Consider the following 20,025-nt stretch of genomic DNA (forward strand, 5'->3'; position numbering starts at 1 on the left):
CTAGCGCTCTACCACTTGAGCCACAGCGCCACTTCCGGCTTTTTTCTTTTTGCTTATGTGGTGCTGAGGAATCGAACCCAGGGCCTCGAGCATGCAAGGTAAGCACTTTACCACTGAGCCACCTTCCCAGCCCCGTTCAAAAGTATTAATAACCTTTAAAACTTAATAATGGTCCCTAAAGCACCATCATGGTGATACTAGTAATTTCACTATACCAAACAGTGATTCCTGAAGTGTAAAAATGAAAGTTCTTAACAGAAGATAGAGTTTGGTACTATCCACTGAGGTTCTAGTACTGTATCTCCTTTGACGATTGGAGAACCATTATATTGTATATTTCAAAGTGACTTATAATGTAGTTAAATCTAATACTGACATCATTAAAGAGAAGTTACGTTATATTTTATTTTCTATCATTTCAAGTTAGTCTAGACTCAGTACCTTAGATAGTAAAGCAAAAAGATTTGAGGGGCTGGGAAGGTGGCTCAGTGGTGGAGTGCTTGCCTTACATGGATGAAGCCCTGGGTTCCTCAGCACCACATAAGCAGAAAAGGCCAGAAGTGGTGCTGTGGCTCAAATGGTAGAGTGCTAGCCTTGAGCTGAAGAGCAGCACCCAGGCCCAGAGTTCAGGACCCACAATCGACAAAAAAAAAAAAAAAAAAAAAGATTTGAGTCTGAGGCTAGCCTAGGCTGCATAGACTCTGTCTCAATAAAGTCCATATATTTTAAATTAGTTTTAATAATAAAATTTTACCATCACATATGCAAAGATTATCAATGAAGGAATGTGGTAGTGGTGGAAACAAAGAGTCTAACAGTGAAGTACTAGCTCTAGGTTTCATCAGAACTAATGACAATAATATTCTATACAGAATACTGATTCTTGATTTTTTTGGGGGGGTCCTGTCGTGGGGCCTGAACTCTGCTTGGGTGCTGTCCCTCAGCTCAAGGCTAGAGCTCTACCACTTCAGCCACAGCGCCATTCCGGCCTTTTTTATTTATTATTATTTTTTTTTTTTTTTTTGCTTATGTGGTGCTGAAGAATCGAACCCAGGGCCTCGGGCATGCAAGTCAAGCACTCTACCACTGAGCCACCTTCCCAGACCATGATTCCCAGACCCAGATTCTTGATTTTCTAGTTATCTTTCTACCATCGGTTAGTCTGGAAGATTTTAATGCCAGTGCTATGATTTAATTAGAGAACTAGATGTAGATATTAACAGTTATATATATACCAGGTATCTTCTCTGCAAACAGTAAGCTTAGTTGAACTTTGACCAACTATATTGATGTGGATAGTAAAATTAGAAATGGAACCTCATGTGGAAGTGTTTTAAAGTCTGTATTCTGTGAACAAATTCATAAAGCAGAGCTTGAGAACATCCATTATTCATCCATTTCATCATTGTGAAAGTGTAAAAATCAAGTGGCTTGCCTATGGCTGGAGGGATCATTAATTTTCTGAGAGGCAATTTGTCAAGAAGCACAGGTTATGTCAACTGAGATTATCTAGACCTTTTTTCCCTTTAATTCAGAAAGAAAACAAGATGAAAGTGTTATACTATCAACTGAAAGTGGAATTCTTAAAGGAAAGCCACATACTCTGGGGTACCCAGAGCTGACAGCTCACATCTGTGCAAATGCTTTTTGGGCTGGACTAGGCTGTGAAGAATTGGCATACAATATAAGAAGACAACTTGAGTCTGTGGACCAAGGGGAAAAGAAGATTTTCTGTGTGACAACACATCACTTTTCTCTTTCTCATTATATAGCACAGGCTGGCCTTGAACTCTAGATCAAGCTGGCTCAGCCTTCTCAAGTGGGATTACAGTTGGGTACCACCATGAATATATTTTTAGCGTATTTTTAAAATGCAAATTCCTATGGGTGAAGTCCATATTGAGCAGCTACGTATCATTTGTTGATACTTGCTGTGCACTATTTTTCCATACATGCCTATATACATGTATACATTTCATACTTGTGAATATGATACATAAGACGTCTGCCAGTTTGCAATTGTACAGTAAGTAAATTTTTGCTAGTAGAAATTTGCCTTAATGCAAAAGACGGCAATGGTAATTAATAGATGACTAGACTGATGGGACATGTGGGAAAGCATGCATAAGATAAATAATTCCTCCCTTTAAATTGTTCTCTCAGGCTGTTATAGAAATAAGGCCATGTTGTTCAATAGGAACTGTACCTATGCCTGTCTAAAAAAAAACTTAGCAATTTTGCAGTGATAGGCTAATTGGTGCAGAGTGGGAATATAAACCCAGAGCTTGGTCTGAAGTGAAAAAAACAGGAATAACAGAAAACCTGTATTTATTAGCCAAAGGTTACAGGCCCAGTTATTGTAGAACAAAAGGCAGTCAGAAATTTAACAAGATTCTAGTAACAGCAAAGACGAAGTACTAAAATGGCTTTACAAACCTCCCTAACTAGCTCTAAAAGTATATACGTACAGGGGAAACTAAAGACAGCATGGCTAAGACAGCCAAAGCCCGTGGGTGTGGAGCAAGTGATAGAGCACCTGTGCAGCAAGTGCAAGGCCCTTGAGATCAAACCCTAGTGCCCTTTTTTAAAATACATAATTAAAAGCTACAGACATAGTAGCTTAGGCCTGTAATATTAGCTACTCAAGAGATTAAGATCAAGAAGATGGTGATTTGAGGCTAGTCTGAGCAAAAAGTTCATAAGATTTTATCTCAATCAATATTTGGGTGTGTTAGTGTGTACCTGTTATCCCATCTGCTTGGGAAACAAATAGGATTGTAATCCATGCTAGTCAGGGCAAAAAGTGAAGACCTATTAGGAAAAAGAATAAAAGCAGAAAGGATTGGGGATGGTGTTCAAGAAGTAGAATGCCTGACTAGCAAGCATTCAAATGCTAGTACCAGCTGGGTACCAATAGCTCACAAGAAAGAAAGAAAGAGAGAGAGAGAGAGAGAGAGAGAGAGAGAAAGAAAGAAAGAAAGAAAGAAAGAAAGAAAGAAAGAAAGAAAGAAAGAAAGGAAGGAAGGAAGGAAGGAAGGAAGGAAGGAAGGAAGAGCGAGCTCCCAGACTGCCCAAGCAGAGCTCAAGCCCCAAAACTAGCCAGTATCACATGTGAATGAAACAAGCAAGTATAGCATAACTGGTTCCAACACTGAATGAATGCATCCTTCCCTCATCACACACACACACACACACACACACACACACACACACACACACACACACACCAATCAGAAAGTAGAGGCTTAAAGACTAAACTTGTTTGAAATAAAACACTGTCCAGATCATTGTCACTGTCCATATCATTGGCTAACTATGAGGCTATGCAGACATAGGAAGACTACCAACAAGCAGACAGAATTCAAATGGAAACTAATAGTTTCTAAAACTGAGCAAAAACATCAACAGTTGAACACCTTAGAGGAGACAGAATCTACAATTTGAGTCTACTCAGGATGCTAAAATGAAAACAAAAACCCCTAAACATAAAAACAAATTGTCTAGAGTTGCTACAGCATAGTAACTAGAATGTCTAGTAGTCAACTGGAAATTGCTATATAGTAAAGAAACATGAAATCCACCAAAGGAAATGAAGCAGCAGTCAATGGAGACTGAATCTGTATGGCCCTAGATATTAAATTAGCAAAACATCAATAAAACTTCCTAAATATGCTAAAATAATTAAAGGTAAATATATTTTAAAATATGAACACAAAATCGGAATCTCAAGAGAGAAATATGATCTATAATAAGGAGCTGAATATAAAGGCTAAAAAGCAAGGGCTGGAGATGTAGTCCAGTGGGTACAGCAAGTAGTTGGCCTAGTATTGCACAAAGCCTGGGTTAAATCCTCAGCACTATAAAATAACTAATACTCTAAAGCTAGAAGGCACAATAACTGAAAATTAAAAATAATTACTGTGTGAATTCAACAGCAAATTTGAGATTGTGGATTAGGGAATCAGTGTGTCAGTGAAGGAACATGGTAGAAAATAAACAGTACTTTACTTCAGTACAACCTGAAACAAAACACCAGATGTGTGGTCTCTGGAAAATGTGGGTGGCAAGGGAAGAACAACAATAAACAGCAGAGACCAGGGGAAACACAGAAATACTGGACTTTACAAAGAAATAAAGTCTTGATATAGTGTACTCAGGAAAATCCTACAGATTACTGAGAACCCCTTCATAGAAAGGAAAGCAAGGGAACAGGAAAGCCTCAGGAAGCCTCCCTCCTCCTGTTCCTGGTACACAAGCTGGCATTCTATAAAACTAAAGCTTAACCTGAGTTCTACACTCCACACAGCAAGTAAACACCTTGCTGTTCCTAACTTACCAACTGTGTCATGTAAGAGAACCCTAAGAATTCTTACAGAAAAGCTCTAACAGAGCAGAACTCTCAAACTTCAAAGGCTAAGTAAGCAACCAGCCCCAAGAACTTAGTGTGGACACAAGAAACTGACTTGCAATCAGATTCGGGGACAGATTAACTACGGTAACAAGTACAGGAAGCTAGAAACAATCGCATGAAAGAAAAAAACATTTGAATACATATCTTAGGGTTCATTTCCCTAACATCACCTTATCTGACCTTTTCTGCTTGACTCAAACATATACTAGATATTGCAAATAAGGCACATTTATAAGATTATTTCTTTGTTGCTTTGTATGTCCCTCCCCTGCTTTCACTGTATTTGATGTCGGTATAATCTGTGGAGGGGAAGGGGAAAAACAAGTCATTTAAATAGGGATACAGGTGAACCCTTTGCAACAATGAGATGTACAAGTCATTATGTTGAAAAACGAACTTTACAACATTGGTGGGGGGGGAGGATTGGGTCGGGGGAGGGAGGATGGGAAGGGATGGGAAGGGGAAACAAAGGAAGAGGCTACAATGCTTGATAAGAAATGTACTCATTATCTTGCCCATGTAATTGTAACCCCTCTGTACAGTATTTTCACAATAAAAAAATAAAAATTATAAAAAAAGTACAGGAAGCTCAAATCATACAGACTCAAAGGAAAGCCATAGGCAAAAACATAGTGGAAATGTCAGCTCAAACTCTAGTGAGAGATAAACAACATCTATTTGTGAATATAAGCAAAGATGCTAGAACAGAGAACACAGGCTTGGACCACTGTTGCTTACCCAAACAGTGTAGACCCCTTGATTAGACACAAGGGAAAGGAACTACAAAGGACTCCAGTTCATTTTCTTCTGAAATGGTTCTTGATCAGGTTTGGTTCCCTGAATATGTTCCTCACCCACAGTATAACCCCTGTTTTTACTGTATTTGATGTTGGTATAATTTGGGGAGGGGAAGGGAAAAAACAAAATGCTTAAATAGGGATACAGGTTAACCCATTGTAACAATGAGATGTACAAGAAATTCTGTTGAAAAATGAACTTTACAATTTAGATGGGGGAAGGGGAGGAGGTAGTTGTGGAGGTGGGAGGAAAGGGATAGTAGGGAGAAAACAAAGGAGGAGGCAAAAATGCTTGATAAGAAATGTACTCATTACCTTGTTCGTGTACCTGTAACCCCTCTGTACAGTATTTTCACAAAACATTTTAAAAAAAGAAAGAAAATGAGCTACCACCCAGTAACTGTGAGAAACTACACCAAAACCCTGCCACTGCACAATCCTGCCCAAAAGAGTGTAGGTGATTAAAACCAGGCTCAGAAAGACATATTTTGGGGGTTTTTTGTTTGTTTGGGTTTTTTTTTTTTTGCTTATATGTGGCATCTAGATTTGAAGAAAAGAAGAAAAGGAATACAAGAAAGAAAAGCAGGATTATTTGGGGAAGAAGGTGCCAATCAGACAGGATGAGAGGGTGTAAATTATTTGATTAAGTACTTTAAGCATTTGGATTTATGCTAATATACAATTTCTCACATATACTTTTAAAGAAACTATGACCTAAAGGAAATTACAATGTCAAATGGATTAAGGATATACTTTATACTTGACTGAAGAAAATACTGAAGTCAGAGAATCCAATGAAAGCTGCCTAGATTTCCTTTTGAAATGGATCCCAAGTATTACTTACAATGTGGAAATAGCGCTTCTGTAGGGAGACGTATCAATGTTACCACATTTTGCAGTAAAATGTCCATCTTAATTTTCTAGTTAAAAAAAAACTAATATAGCCGGATGCCAGTGGCTCACGCCTGTAATCCTAGCTAATCAGGAGGCTGAGATCTGAGAATCACAGTTCAAAGCCAGCCCAGACAGGAAAGTCTGTAAGACTCTTATCTCCCAATAAACCACTAGAAAACCAGACATGGCGCTCTGGCTCAAGTGGTAGAGTGCTCACCTTGAGCTGAGAAGCACAGGGACAGCACCCAACACTAAAGTTCAAGCCTCACGACCAAAAAAAAATAAACACAAAAAACTATATAATATAAATATAGACAATATACCCAGACAATACAATACATGGACAGAAATCACGTCAGTATCATATCACTACAGAAATATTCATTAAAATAAATTAGTCAGCATGGGCAGGGATTGAAGGGTTATAGTTACAAACCAAGGAATGCCAAAGACTGCCAGCAAGCCAACAGAAATTAGAGAGAAGAAAGTTATCCTCTACAGGTTCGAAGACAACACTACCATGACGACATCTTGCTTTGAGACAAAACAATTTAAGTCACGAGTGGTGTTTTGTCAACTAAGTCCTAGGAAACTAATACAGACAGTCATTTACTATATGCAGTTTTCTATTATTAGATTATTTAATTATCAATGGTCTTATATTTGGAATGGTTCTAAATGAATAGACAATTTCTTCTGGCAAGGATGTGTTCTATATTCATTGTGCGGATGATTTCATATTCCTTCTAAGTTATTAAAATAGTATCATCAACAGGGACATCACTAGAGGCAATGTGGGTATTCATGGAAAACTTAGAAGGTACATATGGCAGTATGAAATGTTTACTAAAAATATGAAATGTTTAATCCAAATTTACATAAAACTGAATAAAATTTTTATTTTAAAATGACAATTACAAAAATATCCCAACTATACAGTTATTTCATATATACGTATATATGTTTATATATACACATGTGTGTAATATGTACATAATATATTTACACACACAAACACATTTAAACTTTGCCTTTTCATCTCTTTATTTGAGTAAAAAGAAGAACACTTTCTTCATTCAGGAGGTTTTTGATGTTGTAATAATTACCTAAAAGTGAAGCAATAAGAAAAAAAGTTATTTCCATCTCCATAGGAGTCCAAGCATCCCATCATCATCTGAACACTGCAGAATATAACAGAAAAACAATTCATCTAACTCTAACTCATTTGATTCAGTTCCATGAATTGGAAGATCTAAGTGTTAACCATTACCTCTTAATTTAGATAAAGCCTGAAAGAATCTAAATTTCTCACCATTCCATAGCAAATGTAGAAATAAATTAGACATGGTGCAAGAAAACCTCTGCCTGCAAGCAATCATCATGAGGTTTCCCTGAACTAGATCTATACATACATAAGGAAGTATAAAAGGTACAATGTTAAGTAAAACACAGATTTCAAAATTTTTTAAAGGCAAAAGCTGTTCTTAACACTAAATGAGTTTCTATAACAGCAAAAATGAAATATAAATGGACAGGGTCATTTGAGACTGTGATTACCATTACTTTGACTTTCCATGTATTAGAAATAACTACACATTATAATTAACTGAATTAATAAATATTAACAAACAACACTGTTAATACATAAGAAGTACATAAAAAGTGTTTCCTGGCATCAAAATGTAAGCTCAGAGAATGGTGTAGCTATAAAAAAGAACTTATAAAGTAGTATGGAGGGTCCTCAAAAGACTCCACATAGAGCTCCCCTATGACCCAGCAGTCCCACTTTTGGGCATTTACCCAAATGTTCACAAACAAGACCACACTAAAGCTACCTGCACGTCTAGGTTTATTGCAGCATTATTTACCATAGCTAAGATATGGAACCAACCCAGATGCCCCTCAGTAGATGAATGGATCAAGAAAATATGGTATATATATACACAATGGAATTCTATGCCTCCATAAGAAAGAATGGCATTGCCCCATTTGTTAGGAAATGGAAAGACTTGGAAAAAATTATATTAAGTGAAGTAAGCCAGCCCAAAGAAACATAGGTGCCATGGTTTCCCTTATTTGCAAAAACACTATACATTTATCAAATGGTAAAATAAAAATATATACCCAACTACTTTGACAGTACTTCTCCCTGCCTCCGCCATTCCAGGGGTTGAACTCAGGGTCATTCAAGTTCTTTTGCTTGCTCAGCTGGCATACTCTATCACTAGAGGCAAGCCTTCAGCCCTGATTTTTGCTGTTTTAAAAATGGAAATCTTTCAGACTTTTCTGCCCAGACTGGCTGCAAAATGTGAACTCCTGCCTTACAGCCTTGTGAGTAACTAGGATTATAAGTGTGACCCACTGATGTCTGGCTAGTACTTCATTTTGTCCATTGTGGCTTCTTTAGTTTTCATGGTGTACATAAGCAACAAATACATATTTAAACATGAAATAAAATGTCTTTTGTTATTCTTACCTGAAGGAACATAAAATGAATCCCCAGTAGTTATTCTGTAAGGTGTTTCATGTAAGGTACACAAAAGATCACCAAAACTGACATAAAAAACCTACAAAATACATTGAATCACAATAATGACAGTTCAGATTTCCTTACAAGAAATACAATATGCAGAATAATAACTCTCTTTGGATAACTCTCAAATCTTCAGAACCTATTTTGTTGACTTCATCCTTTCAGATTCCTAAGAGATTGCATATTAAACAATATCCCTGGGGCTGGAAAGGTGGCTCAGTGGTAGAGCGCTTGCCTTGCATGCCTGAGGCCCTGGGTTCGATTCCTCAGCACCACATAAGCAAAAAGAAAAAAGCCAGAAGTGGCGCTGTGGCTCAAGTGGTAGAGTGCTAGACTTCAGCTGAAGAGCTGAGGGACAGCCCAAAAAAAAAAAATGTATATACATATATATATATATATATATATATATATATATATATATATACACACATACATATATATATATATCCCTTAGCTATAATTTTTTAAGTACATTTTTTAAATGAAGGCACATTAGATACCTTAAAATTCTACAATTTTCAAGTTCAGAATACAGGATTACACACATACACCCAAGATCAACGTTGCATGGATATGTCTCCAATGAGGACAAAGGTGACTTTGAGTCTATTGCTAACCAGTTAAAAGACAATGTTGCTGTAATATTATCAGTACTTTGTGGTACTGAGGACTAAAACCACAGCCTTATAATGGTTTAGTAAGCATTCCACCACTTGAACTATGCTCAAAGCCCTTTTGTTTCTAATATACTGTCTCCTCTTGCTAACTTTGCCCAGGTTGGCTTCAAACTCCAGATCTTTCTTCCTCTGCCTCCCAATGTATTAATAGGCACATACTACTGGTCCCTACTTAAAGAATTTTTGAAGTCTTTTAATTTTGGCTTCTAAATAATTTTTGAAGTCTTTTAATTTTGGCTTCTCAAATGCATAATCAGAGAAATATGATTAGACAATCTCTATAATGCTCTCCAGTTCTGAAATTCCAATGATTTGGAAATTTATAATCTAAAATCCTTTAAATAAAGATCATGCTTTAAATCCCATAACCTAAGGTTATAGTGTAATACACAGAACTAGTATCTTTTTTTGTATCCAATAACTTTTTTTTATTACCTTTAAGTAGTTAATTAGTAGTTAAGTAGTTGGGTTGTCATTTAACAAGGCAGTTTATGAATATATCTTGATCAATGTCATTCCTTTCAATAATCTAGTATTTTTAAATAAACTTTCGCTAATTGACTCCAAAGAGACAAGATATTTTTAAAAAAAATTCTGTGCAACAACAGGATTCAGAGTAATATGACATGATAACGAAGAAAATAACACTTTAATGCCTCATCAAATTCAATAAATCACAACTATATCTATAAAAAACAAGAAGCGGACAACATCACGCCTGTAATCCTAGCTACCCAGGAGGCTGAGATCTGAAGATCACAGTTCAAAGGAAGCCCAGGCAAAAAAGACCTAGTGAGATTCTTGTCTACAATTAACCACACAAAAACCAGAAGTGGCACTGTGGCCATGAACACAAAGAGGCTCAGGGACAGCACCCAAGTCCTGAATTCTAACCTTGCAACCAACAAAAATTAAAGAATATTTTAAAAAATAACTCACCAATATATCTTGGCCAACATGCTGCCTTCCCTTTTCTTCACAGGGTCCTAGTATCAATTTCCCAGTAGAAAAAAATGGTGTATCCAATGTTTTATATACTCTCAACTCACCATGCTCAATAAAAAACTGGTATGTATCTCGGAGCCTTATAAGATCTAGGGGAAAAACAGTAATGGAAAGCAATAACAATGATTTTGATTAATATTATACATACATTTTTTACAATAAAGTTATTTCTAGATATAAAACTTGCCTTACATAAATAAACACTGTTACCATTGATGACCTTTTATTCTGAAGCTGAAATACCAGAGGTCAAATTTCACACACAGCATAACTGAAGGCAAGTTAATTACATACCCAGGCATACAACTGTGCTTATGTGCTACCCTTCTCTCTTTTATCCCTCCCTCCCTTCCTCTGTACTTCAATTTCCCTTTCTGTAAAAAATGAATAATCGTTAAGCTATGTTAACCAGCTGCTGTGAACATCAGAGTTAATGTATTTAAACTATTTAAAACAATGTCTGGCTCAAAGTAGGCATTGTTAGTTTTAGCGTCATAATAATGAAATTATTGTTCTATTAAAGCTAAAATGGAAAATAAGTTGAAATACAAAAAAGAGTATGTTTTTAAAGAGTATAGCCTATAATACAAATAGTTCATCATCATGAAAATAATTAAATAAGTCTTTATTTAATCAATTTAAGACTATACTTGTTCACTATTTTATTTTCAAAAAATTCCCAATGACTGGCAAACCACTCCAGTCCTATAATTAACACATTATTTAATCATCAGCTTCTGCCAAAATAATAACTTAAGATGTAAAGTGAAACCTATTTCAAAACCAAAATTCTAAAAGGAAATATCATTGCTACCATTGTGTTTGACCTATTCATACTCTGACTTAGGATAAATAATCCTTTGTACTAACAGGCACAGTCCTAACAATTGATGAGATATTTTACCTATTTACTGTATGTAAATATTGACTGGTAAATAGACAAGTCCTTATGTCCTAAGCCTCCACCCATCTATAATCTACCACTTGGGATCTTTCTCTACGAGCATCCCAGAAACTAAGCAAGAGGCTTCTAGGATTTCTGCCAGGCTTACTAATTGAGGCTGATATTGGTATAGCTCAATGATGTCCTTGATGGTCACCCTCACAAAGGGTTTGTGTCTTCAGTACTATGATAGATCCACAGATTCAAAAAACTTCCTGGCTCTGCCAAAATCCATGCCTGGCCCCATAATGAGTATATCCTGGGGTCTTCGAACTAACTTGATATTTTTATCCATGAACAACTCCTGTTCTCATATTATTTTCTAGTTAAAAAAAAAAAAAAAAGACCCAAACTCTCCTGGGTAAGGGGTAACACTTATTCTTTGGCTGTCCTGCCATTTGAACTCAAGGCTTCGTGCATGCTAAAATAGCACTATATCATTTGAGCCACACTCCCAGAACTTTTCTTTCCCAGGCCAGCTCTTAGCCTTCCAAATAGCTAGCAGCAGTTCACAAATGAGCCACCAGTGCCTAGCTAAGATAATCTTCCTGATTGCAATGTTAACACTTGCAGTCTAGAGAACAGTAAGTCCCTGATAGAATGATATCCATATTTCTCCACAGTTCTTCTCATATAGGATGCTTATTGGAATTAAGCCATCAGTGCTAAAAGAGTGAAGAAAGTAGCCATATGAATCATAAAGTCACCAGTTTGTTATCATTAAAAATCTTCCATATCATTCTTGAATTTACCCATATGAATAATCTCTCTTGTTTCTGGGTCCTTTACTTCTGTTGGCTGCAAAGGATCTCCTACAGGTATATCCAAAGTTACTTTAACTTGATTTTCTGTGAAAGAGATACCATTAAAATATAAACTTACTTAAAATTCTTCTCAGTTATATTTTAAAAGTCCAATACAAAATACAGTTAGAGAAGTTATGCAAGAAAACTGACAGATATCACTTTTTGTTTATAAACAGTCACTCTAATACACAAAAATTCAAAAACATTCAAAAAAATCCCACAATGATTTAATATAGAAGCACATATCCGAAACGTCCTATTTTTCTGTAAACCCCATATAACATATGAACTCAAATGCTTATTTCATGAACAATCTAAATGGAATTTTACATACTGTGTAAAACAGAATTACACAATAAACTTTAGAAAAAAAATTATTAAAATGTCTACTGTAAGCATAGTATGGGTATGGAAAAAGAAAGTTCCATTTTGACTGTGTAATTTACTCAAGAGAAAATGTTTAAGAACATGCCATTAATGACACTTTTCTAAGAATAAAATTAGCTTACTTTAAAAACTTGACAAAAAGTTGGACTTTTATTTAATTATATCAGAAATTCTTAAACAAAAATCTCAAATTTTGCAGTTTCTTCCCAAAGTATTGTTATTTAAAATAAAATATAAAAGTTACTTTTAAGAATAAGTTCATACTTCTTTCATTGCTGTCAAGACAGATCCTTTTCCTATTAGTTATTTTGTTCACTTTGCCCACATTTTCTTTTGCTTTCCTTTTAGATGATACTATGTCTGGGGATAGTATTCCACCAATCACAAATCCTCCTGAAATTCAACAACAAAGAAGGTAAAAAAATATCAAGCAAAAAAACTTGAAACAAAACTCTTTAAATATGTTCCATTTCCATTTAAAGTATCCAGGAAAGTTGGTATTACTAGATTCTATAGCAAATAAGCTCAATTTCGAACACAATACTAACCAGTTTTACTGTGTCTCTACTACTCTAAAAGTCTAGACACATTGATAAAATATGACTAAATAATTACTTACTTGAAATCAACAGTTTTCAGTGAGTTGGTTAAAACAAAAAAAGCAGAAGCCAATAATGACTTAGTAGTAGGATATATGTGTGTCCTCTGAAGTTTACTCACCAAAAGAATTTTAGGATAACACTATAGTTTATTGCCTAATTGCTGCTACTTTATAGAAAAATATTAGAGAATGGTTGATAAATATAATTATGGAAAATACTTCAACTTAACCAGCTATTATATTCTTGTTCTAATCTAATGTTTCATTTGATGTAACTAGAAACCTTGTCAGAAAATAATAAAACACAACAAAGCGTACAATCAACTAAATACCAAAGAGATTTTTTTTTAAATGATCACCTCTGCAGTAATCAGGTAAATCTACTCTTATCCTGTTTTTGGAAGGTAATGATTAAATGAGGTAATGCATGTAAATATATAGGACAGTACCTGGTAAATGAGTTATAGACCTAGTACATGAGTTATACAACTTTTTAGTTTTTTTTCTTCTTTTGGTGCCAGCTCTCAGCTTTTTCTCTCATAGCTGGCACTTCATTACTTGAACCACACATCTACTTCCAGCTTTTAACTGTTTAATTGGAGATAAAATTCCCAAGCATTTGTTTATTGGGCTGTTCTCAAATCTTGGTCTCCTGAGGATTATAGGCCTGAGCAACTGAGTGGTGCAAGGCTTAGTATTCTATACTGTAAGGTAAAACTTCACCTGATGGTCTCTCATGATAATCTACTCGCTCCCCTCGCCAGTATTCCAAAGGTCTCAAACGTATTCTCTTGGTCCTTCGAACATTTGGTGTATGGGAAGGTAATACTGAAAAAGATTTTAGATTAAAATGTAAATATTCAGTCAAGAGGAGTGTTTAGTCATGGGATTCATATTATCTCTTAAATCATAAACGCTTCTAGATAAAAAGCTAGAAAAACAAAATTTTAAGATATGATTTTGCAGATAGAGAAAGAAGAGCCAATGTAAAATCAGGCTTCTAAATGGGTCAAGACATATATATAACCTTGCTAATTCCCAGGGCTAATAATGTGGAAGGCACTCATCTTCATCTAAACAATGCAAACTTGCATATATGAAATACTTTTTTGTTATACTGTCAAATTCTTATATCCTTCTATGCTCTGTGTCCTAATGATTTCTAATTTTGAAAGCTCTCCATTATAATTATATTGTTTTAGTGAGTATCTTCCTGCTTTTTCAATTTATTTTTCTTTATTCATAGTCAGTTGCTAGGTTATTTGGCACATACAACTTTAATTTTTCTATCTTCTTCATAAATGACTATCATTAAGTCCTTATCAACTTCAGCTTTAACTTTAATCAGGTTTTGTGTATGTGTGTGTATGGTGGTCCTAGGACTTGAACTTATAGGGCCTGGGTGCTATCTCTGAGTTTTTGTGCTCAAGACTAGCATTCTACCACTTGACTCACAACTCTACTTCTGGTTTTTGTTTTTTGGTGATTAGTTGGAAATAAAGAGTCTTCATGGACTTCTGTGGCCAGGCCTGGCTTTGAACCTTGATCCTGGAATCTCAGCCTCCTGAGTATCTAGGATTATAGGCATGAGCCTATAGGCACTCTGCCTAACCTTAATCAGTTTTCACTTTGAATTCTAATTTGTCTAAATCTTTCTAACATTTACCTTTTTGTTTGCCTAATTCTTCCATAATCTTTTATTTTATACCTACACTTTCATAAACTCCTTTCCTTTCCCATTCTTCCTCCCTCCCCCCTCTTCTCCCTCCTGCTATTTCTCCCTCCCTTCCTTCTCTTCCTTCTTCTTCTTCTCCTTGCCCTCCAAGAAACTGGTTCTTACTCTTCCTATTTGGTAACTTTCAGGCAACTTTTACCATAATTCTCTTTTGTCCCAACTTCCGTCCTCAAGACAGCAAGTTATTTTAAAAAGTAGTATAGATTCCAAATTAGTACTATGAAAATCCTTAAACAATTAAAATTTTCCAACTAAATCAGCATTATGTGGGAGACATATTATTCTCAAGGTAATGAGTGCCGTTATACAATCACCTCTCTAGAATGCAGCTGGTGACTGTGACTTGCCCCACCTACCAAAATAAACAAATGCTGGGATGTAACTCAGTGATAAAACACCGGACTATGGGCTGGGAAGGTGGCTCAATGGTAGAGTGCTTGCCTTGCATGCATGAGGCCCTGGGTTCTATTCCTCAGAAACACATAAGAAAAAAGTGGTGCTGTGGCTCAAGTAGTAGAGCGTTAACCTTGAGCTGAAGAGCTGAGGGACAATGCTCAGGCCCAGAGTTCAGGCCCCATGACCGGACCCCAAAAAAGAAAAAACACACACAAAAAAAACACTGGACTAACATGCACAAAGCCCTGGGTTCAACCTACACCACTGCAATTTTTTTTTTTTTAGTTGAGACTTAGTAGCATTCCATTCTTCAGTGGAAATAATATACAAAAGACTTACCTAATTTATGATGTAATTTCTTATCTGGTGCTACTTTAGATCTTTTTACTGGTGAACCATCTGTAAAATGCAAACGATAATGTTATAACTAATGCCTTCATATTCCATGTTGACCTACATTCACTTAAATTCCATGTTGACTTGGCCAAGTGAAGTGTATTTTAAGCAAAACTTGACAGGACAATACATTTTACTGCTTTTCTCTTTTTCATTGTAAAGGAAGGAAAACTAAGAAAAAACAATATAGTAATAGAATACTTCCCTAGGTTTTTTTTTTTTTTTGGGTCCGGTCTTGGGGCCTCAGCTCTGGGCCTGGGTGCTGTCCCTCAGCTCTTCAGCTCAAGGCTAGCGCTCTACCAATTGAGCCACAGTGCCACTTCCGGCTTTTTTCTTTTTGCTTTTGTGGTGCTGAGGAATCGAACCCAGGGCCTCATGCATGCAAGGCAAGTGCTCTACCACTGAGCCACCTTCCCAGCCCCGACATTTCTCTAGTTTTTGACATAATGAATAAACGTAAATAACATTACCAGTTAAATATAACAAACACAATTTTTCTATTGTTCACTAACAGGAGAAATAAATCACTGATGAATTCTGTAGAATTAATGTAACCTATGATCCACTCAAAAATATAGGTGTAAACTTAATTGTTCAGACATTCAACTTTAATTGTGGTGAAGGATTTAAAAATAGCAGTCCTCAATTTCCTTTCTATGAAGAATTCTTCCCTATCATGAAACGATGTTTCACCAGATACTGGTGGCTCTTGCCAGTAATCCTAGTTAATCAAAAAGCTGAGATTTGAGGATCTAGGTTCAAAGTCAATCCAGGCAGGAAAGACTAAGAAATTCTCATCTCTAGAAGTAGATCTAGGGAAGGCAAGGAGAGGAGGAGGGAAGGGGAGAACAGGGAATATCTCCTGCTGTAGTAACTTGCAATGCAACAAAATGACTTTCTAGGATTTGGAAGGCTAGCAAGTTCCACTAGGGAATCTCACTTTGGAGGAGACAACAATGATACAAAGATTAACCATCTGAGATTGTCATGCTGTGAGAAAACCAAAGATGGTCATGGGTAAAAGCCATGTATAAATGAGATTCTGAACTTGCCCTATGCTTTCCAGCCATTCTAGATGAGTACCAAAAACAAAATTGAGAAAGTCATTGTAGATGTCCAGCCCAGCTGAACTTCTGTATGACTGCACTCAAAAGCTTGTAGCCAACTATAAAACCATGAAAACACCATTAAGGACTATCTAGTAAAACCAACTTGACAGAACCACACAATCAACAACTGTCCAAAGACACTGAATTTAGGGTTGTTATGCCATGATACATAACTGGAACATTTCATGCTGTATGAAATATACATATTTTACTGAAAAGTAAGTCAAAGCTTTTATTCTATTCTCAGGTGCGACACAGAAGAAAATTTTTCAATAGCAGTGGCCCTTGGAGGCAGTTGGTGGTAACACAGAAGAAATTGAACAAATAAGCAATTGTTCTGGGAATTTGGGATTTGTACTGGAATTATGGGAATCAAGTTTCTCACTACTTGTGAAGAATTTTATTTGTTTAAAAGGCAGGGGGAGAAGTCTATGTTGGAATGGTATTATTTTAAATTCATGGATTCTAAATAGAAATAATGATATGTATTCCCATGTTACTGTGTGTGTGTGTCTGTCTGTCTGTCTATCTGTCTGTCTGTCTATATTTCTTAACTAGGTTCACTGAAAAAGCAAAGAAGCAGATAGCAACCAATACCCAGATCTGAGATTCTAGATGGCATTTACTTTAAAAAGAAATAGGTTCCTTCAAAGAAATAACTATTTCCAAAGCTAGTCAGGGAGAAAAGCCTACAGTATCTTATGTGATTTTTCCCACCATCGCGCCCCTACCCCCGGAAAAAGTAGACAGCATTCAAGAATGATAGAAATATGACCAAAAAAACTCATCAAGACCAGATGAAAGAACACCACCTGCATATATCTAGCATAACATGAGTGTTAGAATAAATGATAGTTTAACATTAAAACCCCATCGAGTAAAAGAAAACACCAGTAGTCCACACTGATGTAAATAAATGGGGTCAAAAATTTCTTACAAGCCAGGCGCTGGTGCCTCATGCCTGTAGTCCTAGCTACTCAGGAGGCTGAGATATGAAGATCGTGGTTCAAATCCAGCCCAGGCAGGAAACTCTGTGAGATTCCTATCGCCAATTTAATTACCAGAAAACCAGAAGTAATGCTGTGGTTCAAGTGGTAGAGTGCTCACCTTGAGCTGAAGAGCTCAGGGACAGCACTCAGGGCCAGAGTTCAAACCCCACAACCGACACACACACACACACACACACACACACACACACACAGTAGGCAACCAAGTACACACACACACACACACACACACACACACAGAGTAGGCAACCAAGTAATTAATGAAGTAAAAGTGAATAAAATATGGATCTTATGGCTTATAAATGGAAGGGTAAAATGTTGTTCTCCCTATTGTATAACCCCTGTTGTCACTATATTTGATTCTGCTGTCCTACATCTTGTATATACATTTTTCTAACTTGGGGAGGGGAAAGGAAGTAAAAAAATGCTGAAACAAGGATACAGGTTGACCAATTGTAAGAATGAGACGTACAAGATACTATATTGAAAACAAACTTTACAACTTGGGGGGAGGGGAGAGTACGGGAAAAACAAAGGATGGGGGTAACAATGCTTGATAGGAAATATACTTATTACCTTACTCATGTAACTGTAACCCATCTGTACAATAACTTTATAATAAAAAAATTTAAATAAAAAATAAAAAGAGCCGGGCGCCAGTGGTTCACGCCTGTAATCCTAGCTACTTAAGAGGCTGAGATCTGAGGATCGCAGTTCAAAGCCAGCCCAGGCAGGAAAGTCCATGAAACTCTTATCTCTAATAAACCACTCAGAAAACCAGAAGTGGCACTGTGGCTCAAGTGGTAGAGTGCTCGCCTTGAGCTGATGAGTTGAGGGAGAGAGCCCAAGCCCAGAGTTCAAGCCCCACGACCAACCAAAAAAAAAAAAAGAAATCAGTAGTCCACACTGATGTAAATGAGGTCAAAAATATTTCTTACAGTAGGCAACCAAGTAATTAATGAAGTAAAAGTGAATATGGATCCTATGGTTGATAAATGAAAGGGTAAAATAGGATAGGATATAGAAACAACATCAAAATATCACTCCACAAGAAAAAAGAAACACATATTACAGAAGTGAAAAACTTGGCAGACAGTAACTTGAGACTAGATTAAAACCATCAGAAGTAGATTAGTTAACACCATACCACCTCTCCCACTGTGATGCACAAAGAAAAGAATCATTCTGTAATACTCCTGTCAAATACTTTTGTCATTGCTTTGATCATGAAGAAACATCAAAGATACTCAGGTTGAAGATCACCCCAAAGAATGAAAGCCTGTATTCTTCAAAAATGTCAAGGTTAGGTTAGAAAAAGGCTACAGAACAATTCCAAGACAAAGAAGACTAAGAGACATAGCAGTTTAAATGCAATCCATGATTCAGGACTGTATTGTAAACCAGAGAAGTTTGGATAGGCTGCTGCTAAAATTTAAATGAAAACAAAATGATTAACAGTGTTGTATTAATGTTCATTTCTGATCTGAAGAGAATAGTTCTGAACTCCAGAATATTCAAGAACAATAGTTCATCACGTACGCAGCTGCTCTCACAAACAGTTCACAAACAATTAATAATATGTAAACATATACATAGAAGAGACAAGGTTCTACCACTGAGCCACCTTCCCAGCCCACAATTCTTGAACATTGTTACCCCATCCCTACTTTTCTCCCGCTTTCCCTCCTCCCTGACTCTCCCTGCTCCCATCCCCACCACAAGCTGTAAAGCTCATTTCCAACATAGTGTCTTGGGAGTATCACTGTTGCAATGGTTCACCCTTTGTCCTTTGTCTTACCATTTCTGTGACTTCCCTTTCCATCCCCAAACCGGATAACCTTATAAACAAGACAAAGGGTACCTAAATCAAAATCAGTGACAACAGGGTATAAACCAAAGGGGGAAATAACTGCAAACAGTACACTTTAAAATTACAATGTTAATTTTTGGACTTGCTTTTGACCTTCCCAATGGGGCACTATTTCATCAGCAGCATGGTTCTCTAACTCATCTTGTCTGTGTCTGTACTGATGGTTATGAACCAGAAAGTCCTATTAATATAAATATATAAATAAGTATTGGATTCTTTTTAAAAGAATCCCTCCCTCATTTTCTCTCACTTATCCTACCCTCTCCACTCCTCTCCTCAACAAATTATAAAGTTCATTGCCAACATAGTGTCTAATAAGTATCATTGTTACATTAGTTTATCCTTTGTCCTTCTGTTTCTGTGATTCCCTTTCCCATCCATGGATCAGATATACTGTGTGATTTTTTTTTGTTTCTTTTATATGTTCTTCCCCTATAATCCCTGTTTTCACTGTATTT

The 20,025-nt window shown here is 36.3% G+C and overlaps 1 protein-coding gene across 2 annotated transcripts in view; it reads right to left on the reverse strand.

The window, feature by feature from the left end:
* Positions 1 to 7,049: 7,049 nt before the first annotated feature.
* The window catches only part of Cenpc (centromere protein C), a 49,187-nt gene continuing 36,211 nt past the window's right edge, over positions 7,050 to 20,025 (reverse strand). For both annotated transcript variants that reach the window (XM_013009170.1, XM_013009169.1), the window contains 7 exons: positions 15,525 to 15,584; positions 13,778 to 13,882; positions 12,718 to 12,846; positions 12,013 to 12,108; positions 10,252 to 10,406; positions 8,579 to 8,669; positions 7,050 to 7,208 (listed from right to left, as the gene is read on the reverse strand). In XM_013009170.1, coding sequence (XP_012864624.1) covers positions 7,138 to 7,208; positions 8,579 to 8,669; positions 10,252 to 10,406; positions 12,013 to 12,108; positions 12,718 to 12,846; positions 13,778 to 13,882; positions 15,525 to 15,584 — 707 coding nt within the window. In that variant the 3' untranslated portion in view covers positions 7,050 to 7,137. The remainder of the gene's footprint in view (positions 7,209 to 8,578; positions 8,670 to 10,251; positions 10,407 to 12,012; positions 12,109 to 12,717; positions 12,847 to 13,777; positions 13,883 to 15,524; positions 15,585 to 20,025) is intronic.

Source organism: Dipodomys ordii, unplaced genomic scaffold (genome assembly GCF_000151885.1).
Source record: "Dipodomys ordii isolate 6190 unplaced genomic scaffold, Dord_2.0 Scaffold8, whole genome shotgun sequence".
Classification (NCBI taxonomy): Eukaryota; Metazoa; Chordata; class Mammalia; order Rodentia; family Heteromyidae; genus Dipodomys; species Dipodomys ordii.